Here is a 23,562-nt window from a genome sequence, read left to right on the forward strand (position 1 = left end):
ATTTAAAACTTTTGTAAAAAAAAAAAGCCCTAAGGCAAATAAAGACCAATTTGGTAGCTTTTCATGCACTCCCATAAGGGTGGTGCTTGTTCTTCATTTTTACTTTTTTGTGCCAAAAGCAAAAGTAATCCTTCATTTTTTTTTCTTGGGGAATACAGAAGTCTGTGTTTTTGATGTGTGGAAAGAACAATTATGATGTATAAAGAATGATTATTTATAAATGTATTTTAAAGTATTTAGGTATTTTAGGCCTATGACCGATCCCTGTTCAAATATTCAAGTACAATTAACATCCAGATAGGACCATGAATTCCTGCTTACTCAGTATTGCCTGTTTACAAAAAAGCAGGTTTTATTTTACATGATTTTAAAGCATTTTGTGGGTTTTTTTAAGCAGGCAGAACTTGATTATTATTATTTATCTTTTGGAGTTTTTTATTAACTGCTGTAGTTAAATACAATTGATTAACAGTGTGGGGTTATGTTTCCAGAAGGAACTTACAGTTGCCGTAATTCTGTTCTCATTGAAATCAATGGTGTAATTTCTGTAGCTACCAGAAGCAGGAGCAGAGTTAAGCCAATACTGGCAGCTCATCAAAATTTGTCTCCCTGTGTGTAATCAAGGCAGGTGCATTTCAAAAAATGAGCATTCATTAAGGCAATTCAGAACTATGAAGAAGGAAAGGATCTTGAAAGAAATAGATTTTGGATGCACAGTCTAGCAAAGTGCTGAGCCAGAACATTTTCTTCTAGGTAAGTTAGGCTTGTATTTCAATGCAAAAAATAATCACTACTCAGACAAGTCCTCTGATTAAAATTACTTAGACACTTCAAGCAGTGTCTTCATAGGATATGTGAAAAAATAAAAAAAAGTTTTACATCAGCATTGCAGATTAAAAAAGAATATACCCCATCCCAGCTCAGCTGATCGCTCTGATCCATCTGATTTCATTTTTATAAGACAAGGTGGGCAAGTGCTGTTCACAAAAAAAAAAAAATGTAAAATAAAAAGGCAAGAAGAATTGCTTATTTTTTAAAATACCAAACCCAAAAGCAGCCGGGAAAAACTCATAAATTGTCATGAAAAAAAATTATTACAAGATTAAGGAAAAAAATCCAAACTCTTTTGTGTTGTAAAAGCCAAGAGTGCAGAAATCTGCAAAAATCAAACTGTTAGTGGGATGAAATGGTCTGCTTGTTGTCTTTCCTGAAAATGCTGGCACATTTCTAGTCAAAGCCTAAATAAAACAGGTAAAAATACAGTGTGAAGAAATTGTTTCCAGTCTTATTGTCTGTTACTTTCTGGGTGGGGAAAGTCTCTCATTGGGGAAGAAATGCTGTTGATTGGGGTAAGAGGAACCATTTTACTCACCTTCACAATATGAAGCAATAATTTCAATTGGCACTCAGGTCCTGGGCTCCCTCTCTAATCAGGAGACCTCCTGATTAGATGAGGATGCACCATGGGCTGGAGGTGCCTGCCCAAGCCCTCTGCCCAGAGGAGAGCTAAGAGCCAGCCACTCCTCCTCAGTGTCAATACTGCCCTCAGCATCCACTCAGTCTGCTCCCAGACTGTGAGTGTTGTAGACACTCTGATACCTCCACTGCTGTTTCAGGAACAAACTGAAGACAAACCTTTGTTATTAATACTTGCTCTTTGTGTCACACACAAACAAAAAGAAGAGCAGAGCTACTTACTTACTCTCCTGGCAAGAGGCAGTCTCCTCCTGCAGAGACCTGACACCCTAAATACAGAAGGTGGACAATGAAATAGCTGCCATCACTCTTCTACTTGCAAAGAGTTGAGATATCAACAGATGACTTAGGCTTGCCTATCAATTTACCCAAAATCAGATTAAAAAGGTTCTAGATAATGCAGTTTATATCTGTAAGATCTTTGTCTGATACCAGCAATCCTTACATCATACCAGCAAAGCTTACCCCTTCTCAATTGTGTCAAATTGAAGAACCAGCCAGTAAAGGGACATTGTGGACCTCCCACAGCTTTGACACTTAAACAGAGCCCCTGAGACCCCCACTGTTCCTTCAGAAGGGATAAGTGTCCTTGTGGATACCCCGTGGCATGGCAGCAGATGCTTCTGAGGCTATCTGATCCCAACAGCTGGACATAATGGGGATTCCAGGAGAGGTTTAGTCCAGCAGCTGGGTAGTGGAAGGCCATGGCTTCCTTACTGGGGCTCCATAGCTACGGAAACAACAAAAGTAACAAACTTCTAAAAATAAGGTGAAATGAATACATTGCTCCAGCCTGCATTTGAAGGGAAAACACATTTAGGGTTATAAACAAAGCAAATGCTCTATTTATCCAATTAGTGGGGGTTAATCAAGATGTAAAATACGTATTTAATAGTGGTATTACATATACTTTTAAGTAATCAGTAGTGGTAGCAATTAAACAATAATTCATACCTGGAGTTCAGAGAAGGAAACAAATGCTCAGTCTTTTCTAATTGGAAGCCACAGAAGGAATAGTGCAATGAAAATCCAGCTAAGTCCAAAAAGCAACCCACTTGCAATAGAGACTTGGAAACTTTCCCCTTCAGGTTTTTTGAACAGTGTTTTTCAACTACTCTTAAAAAAATATTCATATATATAGAGATACAGTTTGGGTTTGGCAGGCAGATTACATGTTCTCAACAGCAACAAGCCTAAGGGTCAGCAATTCTAATATAGATGCCATTTTTTTTGTTTGAGTTTTTAGGTTTTTTTAGTGTTATGTTCTATGTTTGGGTAACTTGTTTAGATCTGACATCAAGGAATTATTTGCTTCTCATTTTACTTTGTTTCTACTCCTTTTCACAATAGAGTTGCACTTTTACCGTCATTCAGACCAGTGATATTTTAACGACTATGTAGAAACTTATAAGATTTTCTCCAACAATCCTTGAAAATCCCAGACATATTCCACCTTTCAGTTTATTTAAGGTATTGTAAGAAATCCTCATACTTTAATTTCAGTAGATTCATGTGGTGTGAGGCAGTTTGTGTGTGGACAAACACTGGTTGCATTACTGGGCTTCTTAAGGAAAGGTTAAAGTTCATGTCTCTCAGTTTATTTACTTTTGACCTCTCTTTTGTGGAGGTTTCAGCCTCATTTTTCCATCTATTGTGAGAAACCAGCAGTGCTGTGAAAATCTTGTAACAGATCTCCACTGAAATCAGGCTTCAGGAGCTCTCCTTCAAGATAAGCAGTTCCCAAATTTTCCAGTTGACAACCCCAGGTCCCTTTGCAATTTTGGACTTCTCTGAATTTAATAAAGTGATCCAAGGCCTTTCTCTCTGCTCTACACACCCACTATTATTTTGTGTCTGTTTTGGTCACCCTTTATCTCCTGGTAGCCCAACTTGCTTCAGTTTTCCTTTAAGCGGAAGTGTTCTTTTAAACTGCAAAAGTAATAGTTCAGTTTTCAAGTCTATTCTGGGATTTTCTGGTGTTTGATTCATGCTTTTTTAAACACTTGGACTTAACAATAGAAACCTTTTCAGTCTCCATGAAGATAGAAGGAAAACACTAAAGCAGCAAAAGATTTTTCCTAGTTACAGTTCAAGCAATAATGCTATCCACTAATAAACTCATGTTTGCTTGTATGCAAATGTTAGGCAATGAAATAACATGGAGAGTGAGCAGAAAAAAGTTATTTACTCCACCAATTGCTCTCTCTGAACACGTTACAACATACAAAGATGCAGTTCTTTGGATACCCAAATCCATTCACCAGTCAAAGTTAGTTCACTGAAACTGGGGAGTTTTTTCTTAAATTATACTTGGGTAAAAAAATAAGCAATGCCAACTTCCCTTTGTTGTAAGAGGAAAGAATAAAGAGAGATCAGGTCAGAAGGAGACTTTCAATACTGAGACAAACTCAGGGAGACTCTGAATGCAGGGTTTTTGATCAGCTCTCTGGTGTAATCCCTTCTTCTGTTGCTGTTTACATGTTGAACCAAGCAGTGCCTCTGTTTTCACTTGTTCTGCACAACCCCCAAGGTAACTTTGCAAATATACAACCAGGCAGGACTGCAGGCTTACTTGCAGTGTGTCTTTTACTGAAAAATACATTTTATTTATCATAACATTCAAGAGAAAAAACAAAAACAAAAACAACAAACCCCAACATAATACAAATGCCAACTCATTCAGGTACAAACTTTGGTACTTGGCAGATTCAGACGCTCTGTTCTTCCGTGGCAGTGACGCTCCGAAGTTCCCGCCGTGCAATTCCCAGAGCGCTGACGCCGTCCTTCAATCCCAGGCCCACGGCACCCTGCAGTGGGATCACTTTGGGTTTCAGCTACACACTTGCCACAGTGTTGTCTCCATTGAGAGCAGCTCAAAGAGTCCATTTCTCTCCAGTTATACATCTTCTGTTTCTTAATTCTTCCTCCACAGGCAACAGTCATCAACAGTTCACGGCGTTTTCCCCTTTGCCTTACAGCCCACCTCTCTCTCATCAAACATACCACCCACATCCTCTTAACAGTCATTATGCTTACTTCACATTTGCACTTTGAAATATCTTTACACCAATAACTAACTCACCCCTTTAAAAATGAGAGGAAAAAGAAAGGGGCAGGGAGGAAAAAAAAGAAGAAATAAAAAAAAAAAGAAATAGGTGAAAAAAAGCACAAGCATTTTTGAAGTATGTGTTCTCAGGTAGCCACAAGTTAATGGCAACATATAAGCATAAGGAATGACACTTTGGCCATCAACACTAAAGAATAAAGGTAGCACTGAATACAGACAAGGGGGAAAAACACCCCACACAACCCATAAATACATTTAAATCATTCACCAGTTGATTCACCAAGGGTTAAATTTGATACTGAGTGAAACCAACCCTGTTGCAAAGGACCAGAACAACATTCTGGTGCATCACTCCAGTCCCGCTCAAACTTTTAATTGGATCCTGACCTAAAATGCATGGACAGTTGGCTGGTGCAGCCCTCAAAACCCCGACAGCAGGGCTGGGAGGGAACTTGAGTGGTGCACAGGATTTTGCCCTGCTTTGCACATGGGGTGAATTTCAGCTGTAACATACTATGACTGCACCGTGAAACATATAATACTAGCAGCTTGTGAGCCCTGACATGGAGGGCTTGACTCTAATCCAAGATATGTGGTTACACATCACCCCATCCACTGGAGAAATTCACCACTGGGCATACATGGAGGAGCACCATATTACCAGAGCTTTTTTCTGGCGACCTTTTGTGGCATTATCTGCTGGGTCCAGCTTGACTCAAGCCCAGAGATCGGTTCTGTAAAGGGAAGAACCTGGTGCTCAGGTCTGCAAGGCATTCAGCACTCTGGGATGAGTTCAGCAAAGCTTTGCATAGATGAGGGAAAGAAAAAAATCCTTCCACTGAAGTCCCCAGGAAACTGCTTAAGTATCTGAAGTTGGAGATGCATGTGAAGGCTTTGCTGGGTTATCGAAGCACCTTGCAAAACTGACCCCTTGATGTAAACAAGAAGTCTTTTTAGTAATAGACAAAATCAAGTAAACACTGTTTGACATTAGGATTGACACATTCCACTGAAGTAAACTCCCCTGAGAAAATAAATAGCTGTTGGCATTCCCTCATTTCATTGCTTTCATCTCCACAGACAGTAAAAAAAAAAAAACCCTGCAAAATTTACCTCCAACAAACACGTGTTGAAATCCTGGGCAGTTGTTTTCTGTGCTTTTTTCTTTTCCTTTCAAGTACACCGGGTGAAACTGTAAACCTGAGGTTGTGTGTGCAAACCTATATCTTGTAAACTGCAACAGGAAACTCCGCTTCGAGCACCGATACAGGAAAAGGTAGGACAGGACCATTATGGAACAGGGATGCTAGTATTATACTGAACATTCTGCACATGTGTATGTCACAGGGAACCAGCCACTCTGGTACCTGCACTGTCCTGCAGTCCCAAGTACTGTTCTGTCTAACACTGACACTCGAATCACAACACCTATGGACCTAGCAGTCATGAGAGAGGGGGAGAAGCATTCATCTCCTTTAAGAGGCAGTCAGCCCCAATCCCAGAGGGCAGGTAAAGCTTGTCATGCAGACTGTACAGCTGAAGAGCACAGGGATAAGCCTTACAAAATCTGTGCTCTTTAAAAAGAGTCAGAATATTCACTGGATTTGCACAATGATGAAAATTAGTGAGAAGGCACATGAGAAATCACTCGCTATCTGCACAGTTGTAGTGCATTTCATCCTGAGGGCAATTACAACTTGTGCCTGTAAACAAATAAATTGCATTGAAATACCATCTCCCACACATGGTTGAAGACACTTCTACCTGAGTTTTCTGTACGTCATGAGTTACTCGGGAAAATGAAAACCCAGGGCTTATTTTAAAAATGGGAAACACTGAAACTTTCCTAGCTGCAGAAAGCCTTGAGAACAGGGGGAGAAAAATCCCGCCTGCTGGCAAATGCTTAAATAAAGACTTCTGGGATTTGCATTTAGACTTTAAAATTCTAATCTGTTACTTCAAGAAAGCTTTATGTTATATAATTTAGGTTTGGTCTTACATTTATTTGCTTCCCAAAGTGCTTCATTTAGCCAAAATTTTGGGCAGGGAAGAGACTATTGAATTTTAGATTTGGTGTCATAATAACAATTCTCTTTTGCTGAGACAAACTAGTTGCTGGTAACAAGAAACAATCAGTTTGAGCAGAGTTGGACATATAAATCACTGCACTGTCAGCAGTCTTATTGTATATTTTTTGTTCCAAAGGTAAATATTTTCTTAGCAAATCGTAATTGTAGCCCTCAGATAAACCTGTCAAACAGCTAAAGAAACAACTGCATAGTAATGAGGCTGTAACAGTTAAAAATTATTCTCACAGGGCAGTGACTAGGATTATGTTTTCAACAATGTTGCAATTGAGGGAGAATAGACTGCAATCTTAAAGGAAAATAAATGCTGTTCTCTCCTTTAGAACCAGGATTTTAAAATATTACATTCAATTTCTGGTTTCCCAGTATTTAAACACTGTCCTAATTAAGGCAACTTGTGATATTCAACACAGTACAGAGGAGCAAACAAAAAATGAAAGCAATCAAATGTGTTTTCTGACATTTACACAGCTTGTTTTGAACCATGGCAAAAAATAAACACTAAGGATAAATTTAACACTACAGCTCTCTTCCTTTGCAATTCCAACACTACAGCTCTCTTTCTTTGCAATTCCAAGTGAGAAGTAGAGAATACAAAAAATCATCTGATTGCAAATTGTGACTAAAGTCTATATGGAAGACCCTAATTTAATGCAATAGGAGAGAGCTGAGAGCTTTATTTCCTTTTTGAAGAGCTGCAAGGCTGCACTGGATCATCACAACACATTCCAGGGACCTGAATGAAGCTGTGTGGTGATCCACACTGAAACACTGCTGCATTTACACCCTGCATTTTACAAACAGCTGCAGTGGCATCACTGTCATTAGCTACCAGCACAGAGCAATGCCTAAAGCCTGCAGATCGGCTTCAGCACAAAAAGAACTTTGCACAAACTAATGCAGCAATTTAGTGCTGCTCACATAATTAAAAGTAGGCATACTCCAAAGGAGGGGGCATTTAGGAGAAAACAAGAAACTTACATGCTTGTTTTGTATGATGAAGCAAAAAAATTGAGAAAACTGTAGAAGCAGTTTTTAGGATTAATGTTGAAGAGTTACCAAGTGTATTTCAAATTAAAGAAGCATAATTCTTCTTCCTTATCCCTGTGGAAAAACAAACAAACAAAACCAGAAAAGCATCATTAATAAAGCTGCCACAACAATCTGAACAATCTTTACTCCTCCAGGGAGGTGCATAAATGCCTCCTTTGTCCCCACACTACTCTTGCTCCTCATTTCCTGAGCCCCTGCCAAGGATCAGCCAAGGGCACCCAGGTTTTCAAACTGAGTCAGTTTTGGGCAGCCCTGGTGTTTTGAGCAGAGCCCATCCTTGCTGCTCAAGGTGTGGAACAGGCTGTGCCTTCCAACCCCACAGCTCCCAGCAGACAGGTCCTGGGGAGCCCCATGGACACAGGTGGAAAGAGGCCAATGTGACCTGTGTGGAATTTCAGTGATCCATGTGCTCAGTTAAAGACCTTCCCTTACCAGCACAGCATCCAGCATGGAACACATCAGGAAAGGGGAAACAACCCCCCCAGTGCTGTAAGAACACTTCAATACTGGCTCAGGAAATCATCCTGGGCAGGAGGAGTCATTAAGGCCACCAGGAACTTTTATTGGTACCAAGGCTCAGCACTATTGAAAAGTTTCCTAAATAGCCACACTTTTGAGCACAAAGTCACACTTATTTCCATTTGTAGACTGATTTACTAGGTCAAATGTTAGAGCCTGTTTGGTTCTTGGAATATTCCAATATTTCCCATGAAAACTGGATAAATTCTTTACTAAATTCTCAGCAAAGGCATCACTATAAGTAAGTCCTATGCATACTACACTGTAAGTTGACTTGGCTTAGTAATGTGGAGCATACATCCTGCTGAACAGGGAACAACTAAAACAAAGTTGGCAAAAATTCCAATTTATGAACCTTTAAAATAATTTTTACATACTATCCACACAAAATTAATTTTTAAAGGAAAGCATAGATTATGTGATAGCAGTTAGGGAGAAAACACAACTGATAAGTATATTTGCGTATGCATTCCTGTACCTGTAAGGTGTTTATGCTCATGGTTTAAACAGAACAATAAAAAATACCCTTCTAATATTGGCAGTACAATTTACTAGTTACTTTCTACTTTGCTACCTGTTCTTTTCTCATTTATTTGCCTAACACGTGGCAGCAACTCCAGAGGGTAAAATATGGGAACAGATCAAAAGTTAAAACCACATTTTCATTCACTCATACTGGGAATGAGCTCCTGTCAGGCAGTTCACTCTTACAGGTCAGTTCTGTCGAGGTCTGGGTGCAGGTTTATTTGAACTGAAAACTAGCATCAAGGAAGAAGTGCAGCTGGAAAGGATGATGTTGTTAAAGCTCCCCATTTACTGTGAGTGAAGAAGAGGGGGAGAGAAGCAACCATAAGATATCACCCAGAAATATGCTCGTATTTTCCACTATTTCCTGCATATCAAAAACTTAAGAATAGCTCAGAAATGGCAGCTTGGATTTTGTCAGAACACAAACTGCTGGGATCCATTTTATCCCAATGATTATGCAGGAAAGAGCGCCAGATACAAGGGGGAGTGCTGCAAGAGCAGCAGATGTGCAGGGGATTTGGTGTCAATCCACCACAGGCATCACACCTTCAGCAAAACTTCAGGTCCCACTGACCTCCCACAGGTGACAGAGACCAAGATGGAGCAGTCCTTAACACAGTGACACATTTGTGAATGAAGATGTGAAAGAAATAGAGCAAAGAAAAGAAGAAGAGAGTATGTGCAGTGCAGAAAGGAATTCAGGAGTGGAGAGAAAAAACATTCACTCAGCTCATTTTGCCTAGTTAAAAAAAGGGACCTGAAAGGACAGGACTTTATACAATTCTTGCACTCAGAGGATGAAGTCTGGCTGGTTTCAAATCCATGTTAGCATCTGCACAGCATTGCTGCAATGAAAAAACCCTGGTCTGGTGTGAAAGCAACTAACTGGAATAAAAAAAAGTTAACAACAGTTCACCCTTAGATTCACATGAAATTATACTGATGTTCCTGGGGAAAAACACCACACTGAGCAAACAAAGGCTTTGCATTGGGAATGGAATGACAAAAGATAAAGGAAAATAATGGAAAACAAAAGTAGACATCAAAAGAGAGAAGAAGTTGAAAAATTATCCACAGGGACATGAAAGTTATGTAGGTGAATGAAAATAACAGGAAGAAGAAGGCTACAGATGTGATTCCTCAGTGGCATATACCTAATTTTCCACAGAGACATAAGATAGTAAGAAATAAACAAAGTCTAATGACAAGTTAAACACATCCTGCAGCAAGCAGGTAAAATTATTTCTTTCAAGACTGTCAGAACAGGTCAAGGGAAAAAAGTGCATGCATTGTCCAGCAGCAGGACACCTCCCTCAGCAGGTCTGGGACAGCCCATGGGGGCACCCCTGTCTGTATTGGACAACAATGCCTTGGCATGATCAAAGATTGATCAGGATGGTGAAATGAAACTCAAGGCTGCACACTGGTGCATGACCTTCTGTACTGAGCATGCACCACCAGCGTTTTGGGGCAGCTTTCACACAGTTCTGCCGTGCAGAGCTCTGACACAGCACAACAAAGCAGGGCTGCTGTTTTAACTTCACCACGGAGAAAGAGCAATTTGGTGAGAGCATCACCTGCCTCACCAGGCACTGAAGGCAAGCTAAAAACATGATAACAGGATAACCCTTTGGGAACTGAGGGGCAGGGCACACCAGGAAATATGATGTTTTTCACTTTTAAAGAGTGAAAAAGACAAGAAAAGCTGAAGGGTTTTGTTTAGTTACTGTTACAAATACATGTACTATGCACCCTATCTTTTCAAAAACATCACATCTCTAATCTGAAATCTAACAAATTCCTTCTGCTGGCCATCTCAATCCAGCCTCCAGACTAAAGGGAAAATAATGAACTACTTTTTGCCATTTCATCTAGGTTCTAGATTTTACTGGCAAGATGAACTCAAAGCACAGCAGAGCTCAAGTTAAACTGGCATGTTGCCTGTCCTGAGTGATCTGTAAGGGCCAATGAAAACAACTTCCTCCACAGCCAGGATAAAAGAATGGAACTTTCAACATAAAATAATTACAAGCAGAGAAGCAAGTGTATAAATTACATCAATAGAGTTTCATTCAACAAATAATCTACTATGCAGTAAATGATGCGAGCTAAAAAAAAAATATTTTAAAGCAAAATAAATAACCCAAGTGCTGGAAGACAAAATTTACCCTCAGGCATGCAACTGGGCAAAGCTCAGCCCAAACTGGTGACAAAACCAAATTTCTGGCTGCTGCCAGTCTTCTACTCTTTCTCTTTGCCTTTTCATATACACCAAAAAACTAACTCTGTGAATTCTTGGTAAGCCACTGGAGATTTGGCAGTTCTGCCTAATACTGCACGTGATAAAGATGAGCCATGCATTCTAATGCATGAGGCAGAAGGAGCAGTGACACCAGTCCTGAAGGCACTTCTGTAACACTTCAGGTCTTTTAAAATGAAATGCCATCATTCCTTGGTTGTTTTGCACAGGACATACTGCACCACTGGTTTCAGTGTATGCTGTATGCACAGTCCTGTGCTCCAGGACAGGTACTCAGTGTCTCTGCAGGCACATGCCTGAATTTGGAGGTTGGCCCTGGGCTACAGCCCCAGGTAGCTGGGCACTGTCAGGACTCTGGCACTACAAGCTCAGAGCTGCTGTGTAAAACCGTGCTTTGCAGCTGCGGGCACCTCTGCCCCTGCCAGCAGCCCCATGGCTCCAGGAGAGCTCACCTGGGACTGCTCCATGCATCCTGCTCCCTCATGCCACTAACAAGAAGGACCCAAAATAAGGGTTTGCTTCCATTAGATCCCACTTCCACTCCTCTTGAGGTTGGGGAGAAACAGGTACAGGGGAAAGAGAGAGGTGCCCACCTCCTCTTGGGAGGAAGAGGTGAGAGGTGAGATAAGAGGAGAACGTGATGCCAAGGTGAAGGGGCTCTTTCATGGCTTGCAAGGTGGGTCCAGATGATGGATCCAGAGATACCCAACCACACTGCCATCCCCGGGGGCAATGGGAGGTGCCCCGGCCATAGGGCTGCACAAATACAGGCTGTGTGATGAGTGGCTATGGTGTGCTTCTCTGAAACTGCCAAAAAAAGAAGCTCCAAGTTTTACCGAACTGCATCAAGGGGTGTGCCTGACCTTTCTATATTTTACACCCTAGTGAGGGCCCCCTCGGTGAACTCTCTCCCCTGAGCAGAAGCTGTGGCACTGCTGCCACTTGGCCATTAACCCGCTCTGCCCTGCCCACCCGCGGTGTCTCCCGTGCCCGGCAGGCAGCACCCACCCACTCACCGCGCACTTCACCGGTGCTCCACCACGAAGCGCATGGTGGTGCCGTCGAAGGAGGGCGGCGCGACGATGCGCGGCCCGGTGGCCGGCGCTGTGATGCTGATGACGGGCTTCGCCTCGGCCGGCCCGTGCCGCGGCGGCGGCGGGCCCTTGCTGCTGGCCACGTAGTAGGGGCTGTCGGGGAACGCCGCCTCCGGCGCGGCGGGGCTGCCGGGCTCTGCGGGCGCGCTGCCGTCGCTGCCCGAGTGCGACAGCGGGCGCTGCAGGGCTCCGGCGGGCAGCACGGCGGCGGCGGGCAGCAGCCCGGGGTACAGCATGTACGTGGCGCCGTAGGCACCGGCATTGAGGGCGAGGGGCGAGAGAGGCAGCGGGACGGGAGCCACGGCCGGCTGCTGGGGCACCGGCACCTCCACGTACTGCCCGGTCTCGGGGTCGAAGAGGCGCCGCTTGAGGGGCTGCTGCACGGGCGTGTCCACCAGGTAGTACTGCCCGGTGCTCACGTCCAGCAGCACCTTGCGCTGCGTCTGCGGGAAGGGCTCGGCCGCGGTGGCGGCGGCGGGCACGGAGGGCGAGAAGCAGAGCAGCGGCGGCGGCGCGGCGCCGGGCAGGGCGGCGAAGGGCAGCGGCGGGCGGTACAGGGCGGCGGGCGCACCCTCGGTGGGCGGCGGGGCGGCGGCGGGGGGCTCCTCGGCCGGCGGGGGTCCGGGCGGCGGTCTGGGGCTGCCGGGGGGCTTGGCGGCGCCGAAGGGCTGCAGGCCGCACAGCGCTGCCGCCGCCGCTGACGCCGACACCGGGCTGGGCCGGACGCCGCCGCCCTCCGTGGCCGCCGCGGCCGGGGGGGAGCCGGGCTCGGCGGCCTTCAGCGGCAGGGACAGATAGTTCCCGCAGTCGGGGCCGCGCTCCGCATCGCCGCCGCCGCCCGCGGGCAGCCGAGGGGAGCGCGGCGGTGCCGGGGCCCGCGGGCCGCCGTCGGGGGGGAGCTTGGCGGGCGCGGGGGCCGCGGCTCCGCCCGCCCCGCGGAGCGTGAGGAGGGCGCGGGGGGCGGCCGGGGGCTCGGCGCGGGGCGGCGGCGGGCCGCGCTGCCGCTGCCGGGCCAGGCTCTCGAAGGCGGCCGCCTTGGCCGAGACCTTGTCGGCGGCGCTGTTGGAGGGGCGGCGGGGCAGCCGCTCGCTGCTCGGGCCCTTGCCCCCCGACGGTTCCTCCGCCTTGTCCGCCGGCGGCGGCGGGGGCGCAGCGGCGGCAGCGGCGGGTCGGGCGCCGGCACCCCGCTCTTGGCTGGCGATAAGGGAGAGGACGTGGCTGTCGGTGATGGGCAGAGGATCGCTCTTGCGCTTCCACTCGCGCTTGTTGAAGCTGTAGAGCTCCTCCATGCTCCGCACCGCCGCCGTCAGCTTCTCCAGCGCGTTCTGCACCGGTGCTGCCTTGCTCTCCTCCCGCGGGTCCTCCTCGGGTCCCCGGCTCCTCTCGGGGGGCGGCGGCGGCGGCGGCGGCTGGTGCCGCCAGGGCGCGGAGGATTTGGAAACGATCTTGAGCACAGCGGGCTGGCGAGCATCGCTCTTGTTGGGGGCGATGGTGGCCACTGGCAGCCTGCCCGAGGTGCGGTGCACCAGCACGGTGCCCTCCGGGGGGCAGGCGGGCGCCTTGCCCGCCGCCTTGGCCCCCGCCTCGGTGGGCTTGGTGCCGGTGTGGCCGACCGCCTGGCAGGTGATGACCACGGGAGAGAGCGACCGGGGCACACCAGCGATGACCAGCTGCTGCCGGGGCTTCTGCTCCGCACCGCCTTGCTCGGAGGCACCGCTGCCCTTGTCGCTGCTGTTATCTCCCGAGTCAGCGCTGTAGGAGCTTTTGATGAGCTTCCGCACGTCCCGCACCTGGTGGAGGATCCCCTGCGCTCTGTACTTGCTGTCCCTCACGTCGCGCACCAGGAACTGCGGCACTTTGTCGGTGCCGTCGACGGCCTTGAGAGGCTTGAGCGGCTGCCCCCTGCCCTCCTCGGGCGGCCGGCCTGCGATCTGCGGCGTCAGCAGCTGCGCGATGCTGAAAGCGGCGTCCCGGGGCTGCTGCACGCTGCCCAGGCTGATCTTGATCTCGGGCGCTTTGGGCTTGGCGGCGGGGGGCGAGGCGGCGGCCGAGGACACGGCGGCGGCGGCGGAGCACTTGGTCGCCCTCTTGCCGGGATCCTTCTCGCGAGGGGTGTGCTGAATGGCGGGCACGAACAGGCGGGACATCTTGGTGGACTTGCCGGCAGAGATCTCGCCCAGGTCGGCTCGCCAGTCGTTCTTGGGAGAAAGTTTCAGCTTGCCGATGGGCGCCCTCTCCTCCTTCCTTTCCGCCTCCCGCTCCTTCCAGGACCTGAAGGCGCTGTTCTGGCTGCGGAGGAAGGTGGCCTTGATGGCCTCCGAGGCGCTGCGCTTCACCTCGCACAGCTCCTCGGACAGCGCCCGGTCCAGGCCGCGGTTCCCCTCGCGGGCCGGCGACGCCTTGGAGGCCGGGGAGCGGCCCCCGCCGCCCTCGCCCGCATCCTCCGCCGGCGCCGCGGCGCCCTCCGAGCCGCCCTCCGAGTGCCGCGAGTTCTGCCGCTGCACGCCGCCGTCCCGGTGCCGCTCCCGGCCGGCGCCGCCGCCGGGGGGTTCGGGCTCCCGACCCGCGCCTGGCCCGGTGTAGGAGGTGTCGGTGATCTCGCCCCGCTCCATCTTGAACTCGTGTTCCAGCTGCATCTTCTTGGAGATTACGTTTTTGAGGAGGCTGGAGGCGAACCTGGACTTCTTGCTGGAGCCCTTCCCGCCGCCCTCCGCCGCCGGCGGCTCCCCGGCCTCGGCGGCATCGCCGAGGTCCAGCAGGGTCACCACCCGGGAGCCCGCCCGCAGCCGCCGCGGCGTTTCGACGTGGGCGATCTCCCCGTCGAGCTTGCTGACCACGAACTCGAGGGCTTTGGTCTGCGAGCGGCCGGAGCGCAGCAGGCTGGGCTCGGCTCTCGGCCCCAGAGAGCCGCACTTGAGGTCCAGGTAGGTGGACCAGCGGTTGATGCCCAGGGCATTGTCGGACAGGGAGGCGGAGGAGGCGCGGGAGCCGGGGCGCAGGGTGTCGAAATAGGGGTACGCCAGGCTGCGGAAAGCCCTGGCCGTAAGGTTTCGCACCTCTTTGTCGGCATCGTCCAGCTCGCTGACGGCGCTGGAGGCGCCGCTCGAGTGCTCCCCTGCCCTGGCGGCCCCGCAGCGCGTCTGCAGCCGCGCGGGCACCGCGATGAACTTTTTCGCGTGGTCGCGGAGCGCATCCTGTTTTAAACTCGCACTGCGGTCGGGAGCCGCGGCGACACGGAGACTCATGTCGCCTTCATGCTTGGCAGCGTAAACAGTGTTTTGCTTTCCGTGCACGTTGCTAGACTCATTTATAGCCCGGGAAGCGGCTTTGATTGATAGGAGAAGCTGGGCGCCCGGGCTCCCGCCGGCGCGGCCGGGCTGCTTGGACCGGCTTTCCCCCGAGCTGGCGCGCTTGTCCGCGCCGGGGGTGTCGTGTTCGGAGGTAAGGCTGACGATCTCGGTGCTGCTGGTGTTGTCGATGCTGTCCGTCTGGTTGTTGGGGTCGCTGGTGGTCGTGCTAAGGTAGCAGCTATTCTCCTCCTCCTCCGTCAGCGTGTCCCCCGGGGTCTCGTCGCTCCCGAAGGAGGCGTAGTCAACGAAGGAGTAGATCACGTTGTTATCCTCGAAGTCCCAGCGGGCGGCCAGCCCCGCGTCGAAGTCCATGTCGTGGTCCACCTCGCTGAGCTGGATCTCCTGCGTGCTGATATAGTGCGCCTCGTCGCGGCCGCCGCCGGGAGGGGAGCCCGGGGGGGCGCCGGGGGGAGTCGCCTTGCGCCCCGCGACCTCATCCTCCACTTCGCTTTCGTAGCCGAAGGACGACGAGGAGGTTTTGCCCTCCGTCGACACCGGGTCGCCCGTTGCGGGAGAGCCGTCCGCCTTGGTCACAGGCGAAGGGCAGGAGGAGGAGGAGGACTCGGGGCAGCCCCCCGCCTCCGGCGTCCCGCCGCTCCCCGCTGCTTCCACGGAGCCGGAGCCGGTGTCAGCGCCGCATTCCGCCGCCGCCGCCGGGGAAGGAGGGCGATCCCGCCCGCGGTCCGAGGATGCTGACCCCGCTTCCTCCGCCGGGGGTCCGCCGCTCGCCGAGTCGCCATCCCCGGTCCCACCGGCTCCGCTGTCCGGTGCGGGACCGGACGCTCCCTCCGCGCCGCCGGCCGGGGCCAGTTCGGGCTTCTGGCGGCTCTCCTCCGGCCCCTGCGGCGAGCCGCGGATCTCCACGTACGCCGCCTCCCTCTCCTCCTGGACGGGCGCCTCCGGGCCGGGGTTCGGGCTCGGGTTTGGGGTCGGGTTCCGCTCCGCCGCTGCCGCGCCCTCCGGGCCGGCTCGGGGGCTGGCGGGCCGCTGGCCGGGCGCGTCCATGCCGGGGCCGTCGGGGCGCGGCAGTGGCCAGCGGGGGCGGGCAGGCACGTGCCGGCGGGACGGGGGGGCGGTGGCGCCCACGCCCTGCCCTCCCCTCCCTGCCCTCCCCTCCTTGCCCTGCCCTCCCTCCGCTCCTCTCCTTGCCCTCCCTCCGCTCCCCTCCCGTCCCCTCCTCTCCCGTGCCCTCCTCCGCCCGGCGCGCCGGCTCCCGGCCCGGGCGGGCATCGCCGCCGGGGGGCGGAGGGGTCGGGCCGGGCTCAGCTCCCCCCGCGGCACAGCGCAGCCGCTCCGGACACGGCGGGGAGCTGGCCCTGCACATCCCGGCACGGGCCCCGGTCCTGCGGGCTTTCCGAGACGCGGACTATACATAGAGCCGGCGTCACTTGGGCCGTCTGAAATCCTATTTTAAACATCTGTGTTTCCCCGGAATAAAGGCGCCCGGACACCGCTTGGAAGGGGAGAGCTGCCCATGCCTACAGAGATGCTGCCCAGCTCCCCGGGGAGCCGGCGACACCGGCTGCAGGAGACAACTCCCAGGGCTCTCACTGGCTGAGCACGCAGCGTGTCAGCGGCAAGCGCACCCTCCTCGTTCTACACGTAGCAGTGGCTAAACTGCTGTTTTCTTCCCTAAACTATCCTCCTGCACCCTACGTCCCCAGTCGCAGGAGGCGTCGTTGCACAGGGACACCCTATGGATGGCAGTCTGGCCTTGCACCTTTACAGCAGTCCAGAGAGCCACTGGCCTCCAAGAAATATTCCTCTTTCCAAGAAATGCCAGTTTAGACACAACCAGCACCTAAGACCTATTAATAGGCATTTCTATGGCATGCCTGACCTTTGGCAGTTGAGAGCTTCACTGAGCGGTCCCCAAGATGACAAACCAAAAATCAGTCTGGCACCATGGGAATTTTGAAAAGGCAAGCTGATAACACTGAGGAGGAGAAACAAAGGAAAGCCAGAAATGTTGAGGAGCACCCCATGGGTATACAATGCAAATAATAACTCAAATTCACAGCTTAAAAAACAACATCCCAAATTTAAAGTACTTGAACACTAAGGTGAGCAAGCTGGCATTGGGCTGGTAACACTGAACTGAGGTGCAGGAGAGCTGTGGAAATCCCTAAAGTGATTACCAGGATCCAGGACCTTCCAGCTGCATGGGGTGGCATGGTGTGCAGCTCTGCCACGGATGCCACAGGAATAGAGGAGCCAAGATGCAAAGGTGACGCTATCCCAGAAGTATTCCCAGCACTGTCCATGTCAAAACAAGGGTTTCCCGGTGCTCCCAGCTCCTCATCCCACCTTGTAGCCAGGAGGCCCTGCTGCCACCAGGAAAAATGACCTGCCTTCTTTACTGAGCCCAAGTGGAGTCTTGCGAGGCTCCCTGCAGCAAGGGCAGGTTCATAGCCTGTTCCAGATAAGGGTCTCCGCTGCCTGGAGGAAAACAAGTGAGGTGGCTCCAGCTTTTAGTACTCTACATAGATAAATGGTAGTTTCTTAGGCTGTGGATTGACAGAATGGAGAATATTACTGAAGCACCCCGTGATATTTTAACAGAAAGACACAGAGCAAGTCAGGTCACATGCAGTGAGGCTCTCCCAGGCAGCAGGGATAACTGCTTCCCATCCTTACTGAGTCTGTCCTGCCCCCAGTGTGCTGTTGGGGAGAAGCTAGGCAGCAGCTTTTATGGGCACTAGGCTTCCTCAGCCTCAATCTTAGCCCAGGCTTATGTAGCTTCAGTCCCCTGGTGCACACAGTGACTGCAGTTCTCCACAGAGCTGTGGTTAAGTGGCATCCTCATCCCCAAACAACTTCACTGGGTTTTGTGTCCCAGCCACATATATTACAGGCTTGCCCCTCAAGCAACACAATGAAATCTCAAGCAGCACAATAAAATCACAACATAACTAGAGAAAGACAATATTTTAGCACATTATTAAGAGACATCTTAGTTTTAATTGGTGGTGGGCTAAGAGTAGATCCTCCAATACAGTCCTTTCCAAATGCCTGGGACGCCAAGGAATGCACTTTAAACCCTGATCATTCATTGTACTTGGGTGACTGCTGGCAGCTGTAGCAGCCTGGCCTTCTGCTCTGCCTTCTGCCAGATGCCTCCTCTCAAGCAAGGTCTCCACCCCAGGTTCTCAGTGTCCCACACTCCGATCTCCCTAACCAGGGTCTCAGGTGTCAGTCTCTCACACTTCACTCTCCCCTCTCATGTTTGGTTTTCCTGCATTAAGAGTACACAATGAATCAGATCTTTGCTCCCCAAACCTGCACATTTGAGAGTGGTGTTGGTTTTTTTGAGTAACAGTTGTTTGTTCATATATTCCTGACAAGATCCCCACCAAAATGAGCATCGAAACTTGACTCTTTATTTATCTATTTTCACAGTCCAGTTTCTAGCTATGGTCCTGAGATGTTTTTTTCTGCCCTTTTCCTTTGGTGGTATCTTGAACTAAATCTACTCAATCTTACAAACCCGGGCAATGCCTCTCCCAACTGAGGCAGAAACCACAATGGAGCACTCATACATGTATGTTTGTAACATACTGATGTCTCCAGCACAGGGAATTTATGCCCCTGGTGACAAAAATACATACATAAAATCCACACCTGTTCCTCTCCACTTTCAGTCAGGGCTAGTCCTGGAGGCCTGCATGCCTTAGGCTGTCAGATCTGGGTATTTCCCATGGCACTAAGACACTGCTGCAGGATACAGAGCCACAAAAATCTTAATGCCATTTGTAAAAAGTGAGTCTCTGACACACAGCTTAAGTGCTCTAATCACAGTATGGTGTTAGAAGAGTGGGGGAAAATGAGAAGGATTGCCTCCTCTCTTTTTTGTGTCACAGATTTCTGCTCTGATGCTGTGCCAGCTCCTCAGAGACGCTTTGCTGCGAGTCTGGCCTCGAGCAAAGCGTAAAATTCCATGGGGTTTAGGCTTAATGCCTTCTTCCCAGCCTTTCCTCTTAGCTACCACAGTGTCAGCTTTTGTAAAGCCTGCTTTGGAGGTGTCTAATAGCCTCCATGCATTGCATCCAAAGCTTGGGTGCACAGCTTGGACCCAGAGCTGGCTCCCCAGCGCTGCTCTCCTGTGGCACTGCCTCACAAGGGATCAGCAGCTCTGCAAAGGGGTGGATGATTTTGGGTTCATGGTTTTTCTGTATCTACTACAGTTGCCAGAAAAGCTCTACAGCAAGCAAAGTGTTGGACCTGTTTTGTCACAGTCAAAAGTACACAGGAAAAGTGCAGCTCCATCACATCTTCTTGCAAATAGCAATTTCTTGCTCTATGCTGGCATAACATCTCCACTGATTAATAATCAGATCAGTGTGATTTGGTTAATAATGTGGGATATCAGTAAATAACATGTCATCCTGATTCCTGATGATTCTAGCAATACTCAGCTGAGGCATGCATCAGCATCAATTACTCTCTTGTGGTTTCCACCTTTAAATCTCTCTCACTCACTAAAGGTACCAAAGTCTAAGATTTCTGCATCCAGATCTGTCATGAAGTGAGTGAAACTGGACCTGTCCTCAGAATCACAGAAGACCTGTGTGTTTAATGCCTTTTGTAACACAGTAGGTACTCCACTTTTAAACTCTTTCTGCTAAAAATAACAACATACACTCTTTAACCACATTCTGTCCTTTGCTTCTAGAGGTTAGGTCAGACAGGTAAAGGTGGTGGGGAAAATGTAGAGAGGCTGAATTCACTCTGCGCCTTAAAATACATTACTCATGGAAGTAGCAGGGAAGTGGGATTTAAAAGGGATTTGAGAAGAGGCACTTAAAAGTGGAATCAAGAGAAGAAGAATGAGGAAGACTGTAACTATATAGTTACATGGGAGACCATACAGAGGAAGGCATAGGGTTTTTTCCCCTTTAAATGAGACAGACAAGGAAGTGAACAATTGGTGGGGGAGTAATTAGTTGAGATTTCTCTGACTAGGGAAAGGTAAAATATTAATCTGTTAATTTAACCTTAGGAAACATTAATACCACTTCAAATATTTTAGTTATTACAGTGTAAAGTCATCACAAAAGAGTTATAAAAATCAGACTCATACAGAAGAAAAATCTAAATATTATTTTCATGGAGAAGACAAACACTGTTCCCGTAACTAAGATGGCCTGCAGGAAAGGTTATGCTTCTTGCATGGAAAGTGATGTCTTTCACAAAAAAAATAAGGAAACTGCACAAGGATTCTGTTGAATTCTGTGCTCACAGCAAAAAACACTTACTATAGGTTCAGAAAAGTGAAGAATGATAGAGTCATAGGGAGAAGCTTTAATTTTTGGCTGATTATTTTCTTGAGTAGTATTTGAATACTGCTGGATTAAGTTTTTCTCTCAGTAGTTTTCTGGTAATGTTGCACATTGTCAGGGTGAGCTCTGTGGTAATCTTTGAAATCAAAGCAAAAAAATACAATACTGGAATTTAGATATGTGTGTGTGTTAAGGAGAAGGGAAAACTGAAAGCAGCACCTTGATTTTCTCTGAGGACTAGTACCCAAGAAGGAGGAAGCAAACTCCACTTTGGAAAGGAAGAGGTGATTTGTGGCTTAGCAATAAACAGTGCAGCCCAGCACACATTATACATCTCCAAGTGCTACCAGATATACTGAGTGGAAATACAATAACCACACGTGTGCGTTGGTATGGAAGTTTTCTAGCAAAACCAAGTGGAAATAAAATGAGATTTTTGTAGCTTGCACTAAAATTATGTTTCTTACAGCATTTAGCAAGGGTCTGACTGCAAAAGTACTAAGCAAAAACTAAGTGAAAACCAACACCTGGATGGCTCAATCCTTTCTCTCGCAGAGACTATACTAGTCAAGGGGATCTTTCTTTATTTCCTTTTCCATCTGAGCCTGTAGAAGAGATTGAGGGGCTCTTCTTAACACTCAGCCTGCAAATGGAAACCAAATGTGCACTCCCTCCTGGCAGAGCTCTCTCTCTCAGTGAGTGTCAGCCCTTTCTAAAGAAACTCCAGAGCTGGGTGGATTTCACAAGACCCTAACCCTGAGTGCTCGAGCTTGCATGATGCAAAGACCCTGGCGTGGCTCTCTGACTGGGAGGCCGCTTTTCCTCCTAGGATGGGACAGGACCAGGTTCTGGCCGCTGCCCTGTGCATTCCCGTGTCCCTGAGCCCCTGGAGCGGCAGCCCCCGCCCTGCCCGCAGCTCCCCTGGCCCTTGCTGTTCTCAGCTCCTGCCGGGTGCCTTACAAGGGCTGCAGAAGATATAGATGTTTTTAAACCAGATCCTCCCCCTCGCTACCCATCCTTCCCTTCCAGACCCCAAAATCTCATGCCAAAACAAACAGGCAGGAACATAATCCCAGAAGGAGTTTAGATTTCAGCCCTACTTTTCAGTAGTGCTGCAGATACAGTCTAAATATGTGTTCGTGTATTTATATGGGGTGTCTGCTCCTCAGACAAAATAAATCAAGTACTTGCTGAATTTTGTGCATGACAGATTAAACTGCGTCTACAATGTCAGTGACACAAGAGAATGTTCTGGTGGCTATTACATGTAGACAGCAATAGCACATGCAAACTCTGGGAATCTGTTGAATAAGACTAATTATAAACACTTTATTGCTTTCACAAGCATCCTGGCAGGTGCCTGCCCAGCCTGCACTGACAAACTTCTGCTTGCAGAGGCTTCATGGCTTCCCCAGGCCAATTCCGTGGTACCTGATTGTCCATACACCACCAGAAAGATGGTCCTCAGGTCTATCTGGCTTCTCCTTGCTGTCAATCCATTATTTCTGCCACAGACAGAGGAAGAAGATGATTCCCGCTCTGTGCTAGAGGGTTTTTCATAACTAAGGGTGAACAGTGTGCTTCCTTCAATCTCCAGCTTTCCTTAGGCCTAGGTATACGTTATCTTTACCCATGGGACACAGCAGCTGCATCTCCCATCTGCTCTTCAGATGTCCTTTAGCCCATCTGTAGGGCAGACAGAAGTGGTGCCTACAAGATACCAGGTGGAGCCTCTCCCACAGTGAGAAGAATAATTTTGTGTCCTGCTCATCCATCCCTGAGTAACATCCATTGTTTTCATGTTGGCATGACTGTGTCCTTCAGCTTAGGCTCCATGCTTTCTATTCTTCTGCCAGGTACCAATGAAAATACTGAACAAACACAATGGTGTTGACCCCCATAAGTTCACTACTAACATAAATGATGCAGTATTTGTAATTGACCTTCAAGCACAATCCAAACAGGCTTTTCTCACCTCATAATTTCACCATCAAAGTGCTTTCCTACCTGGCTAACAGAAGAGAATCACGCCCTGGGAAAGGCAAACACCATTTCTGCTCTCTCTGCAAAACCCATTGACCCATCAAGAACAAATCCCATCAAATTCACATTATTTATCTGTTCTTTATGTTTCTCTCTCTTTGCCTACAGAGTGCAAGTTTAAGCCCACATTTCTCCAGGAACTGAATTAGCATTGACTGATTTCAACTTTACTGCCCCTTCCCCCAGGTCCCTTAAATTCCCTTTCCACAGAAGCAACCCTCCCAGGGGCCTGGGTCTGCTCAAATCTCCAATCATGGACCTGCTTTGGAAATGAACTTTCCTCAGTGACCCTATTCTTTGTACAGTATTATTGGGTAACCCGAGAACCACAGATGTCTCTGATTATTGGAACTCTGGAGATGATTGCCAAAAAACCCGAAACCATGACCTTTCCTTGAGTTGTTATCAGCCAAGCTGGTGGGGGGAAAGAGACATGATTTATGACCATTCATTAAAACTACACAAAACTGATTATAGAGATAGATTTCAGCTAAGAAGTTCAGGCTAAAAACCTGCCTGCAAAGTTCATGGTATTTGGATATGAAAAAGGCATTATCTCTTGAAGCAATGTGGATTATATTTTTATGATGTTTTGTGTTGTATTTTAAAATACAACTTATTTGTACTCAAGGTATTTTTCTTAATTTTCTCATGGTTTGTTAATTTCTTATTTTTATCACTAGATTTTGTTAAATCTAGTTTTATTATTTTAATATTTTAAAAAGTCCATCTTTTAACTGGCCAGGGGCCATCACACAAAACCACAAAGCGGTATCAGTTTTTTTTCCCCACTAACTTTAGATTTA

At 48.8% G+C, this 23,562-nt stretch overlaps 1 protein-coding gene across 1 annotated transcript; it reads right to left on the minus strand.

Moving 5' to 3' along the window:
- Positions 1–12,014: 12,014 nt before the first annotated feature.
- On the minus strand, positions 12,015–16,664 carry C4H4orf54 (chromosome 4 C4orf54 homolog). The gene has a single exon (XM_064712301.1). It carries the CDS (start codon positions 16,662–16,664, stop codon positions 12,015–12,017), a length of 4,650 nt encoding a protein of 1,549 aa, XP_064568371.1.
- Between the last annotated feature and the right edge of the window lie 6,898 nt (positions 16,665–23,562).

Source organism: Zonotrichia leucophrys, chromosome 4 (assembly GCF_028769735.1).
Source record: "Zonotrichia leucophrys gambelii isolate GWCS_2022_RI chromosome 4, RI_Zleu_2.0, whole genome shotgun sequence".
In the NCBI taxonomy this organism is placed as follows: Eukaryota; Metazoa; Chordata; class Aves; order Passeriformes; family Passerellidae; genus Zonotrichia; species Zonotrichia leucophrys.

What these genes read in the sequence shown, in the direction of transcription:
- C4H4orf54 (XM_064712301.1), bottom strand. Translation starts at nt 16,664, where the DNA reads ATGCCCGCCCGGGCCGGGAGCCGGCGCGCCGGGCGGAGGAGGGCACGG.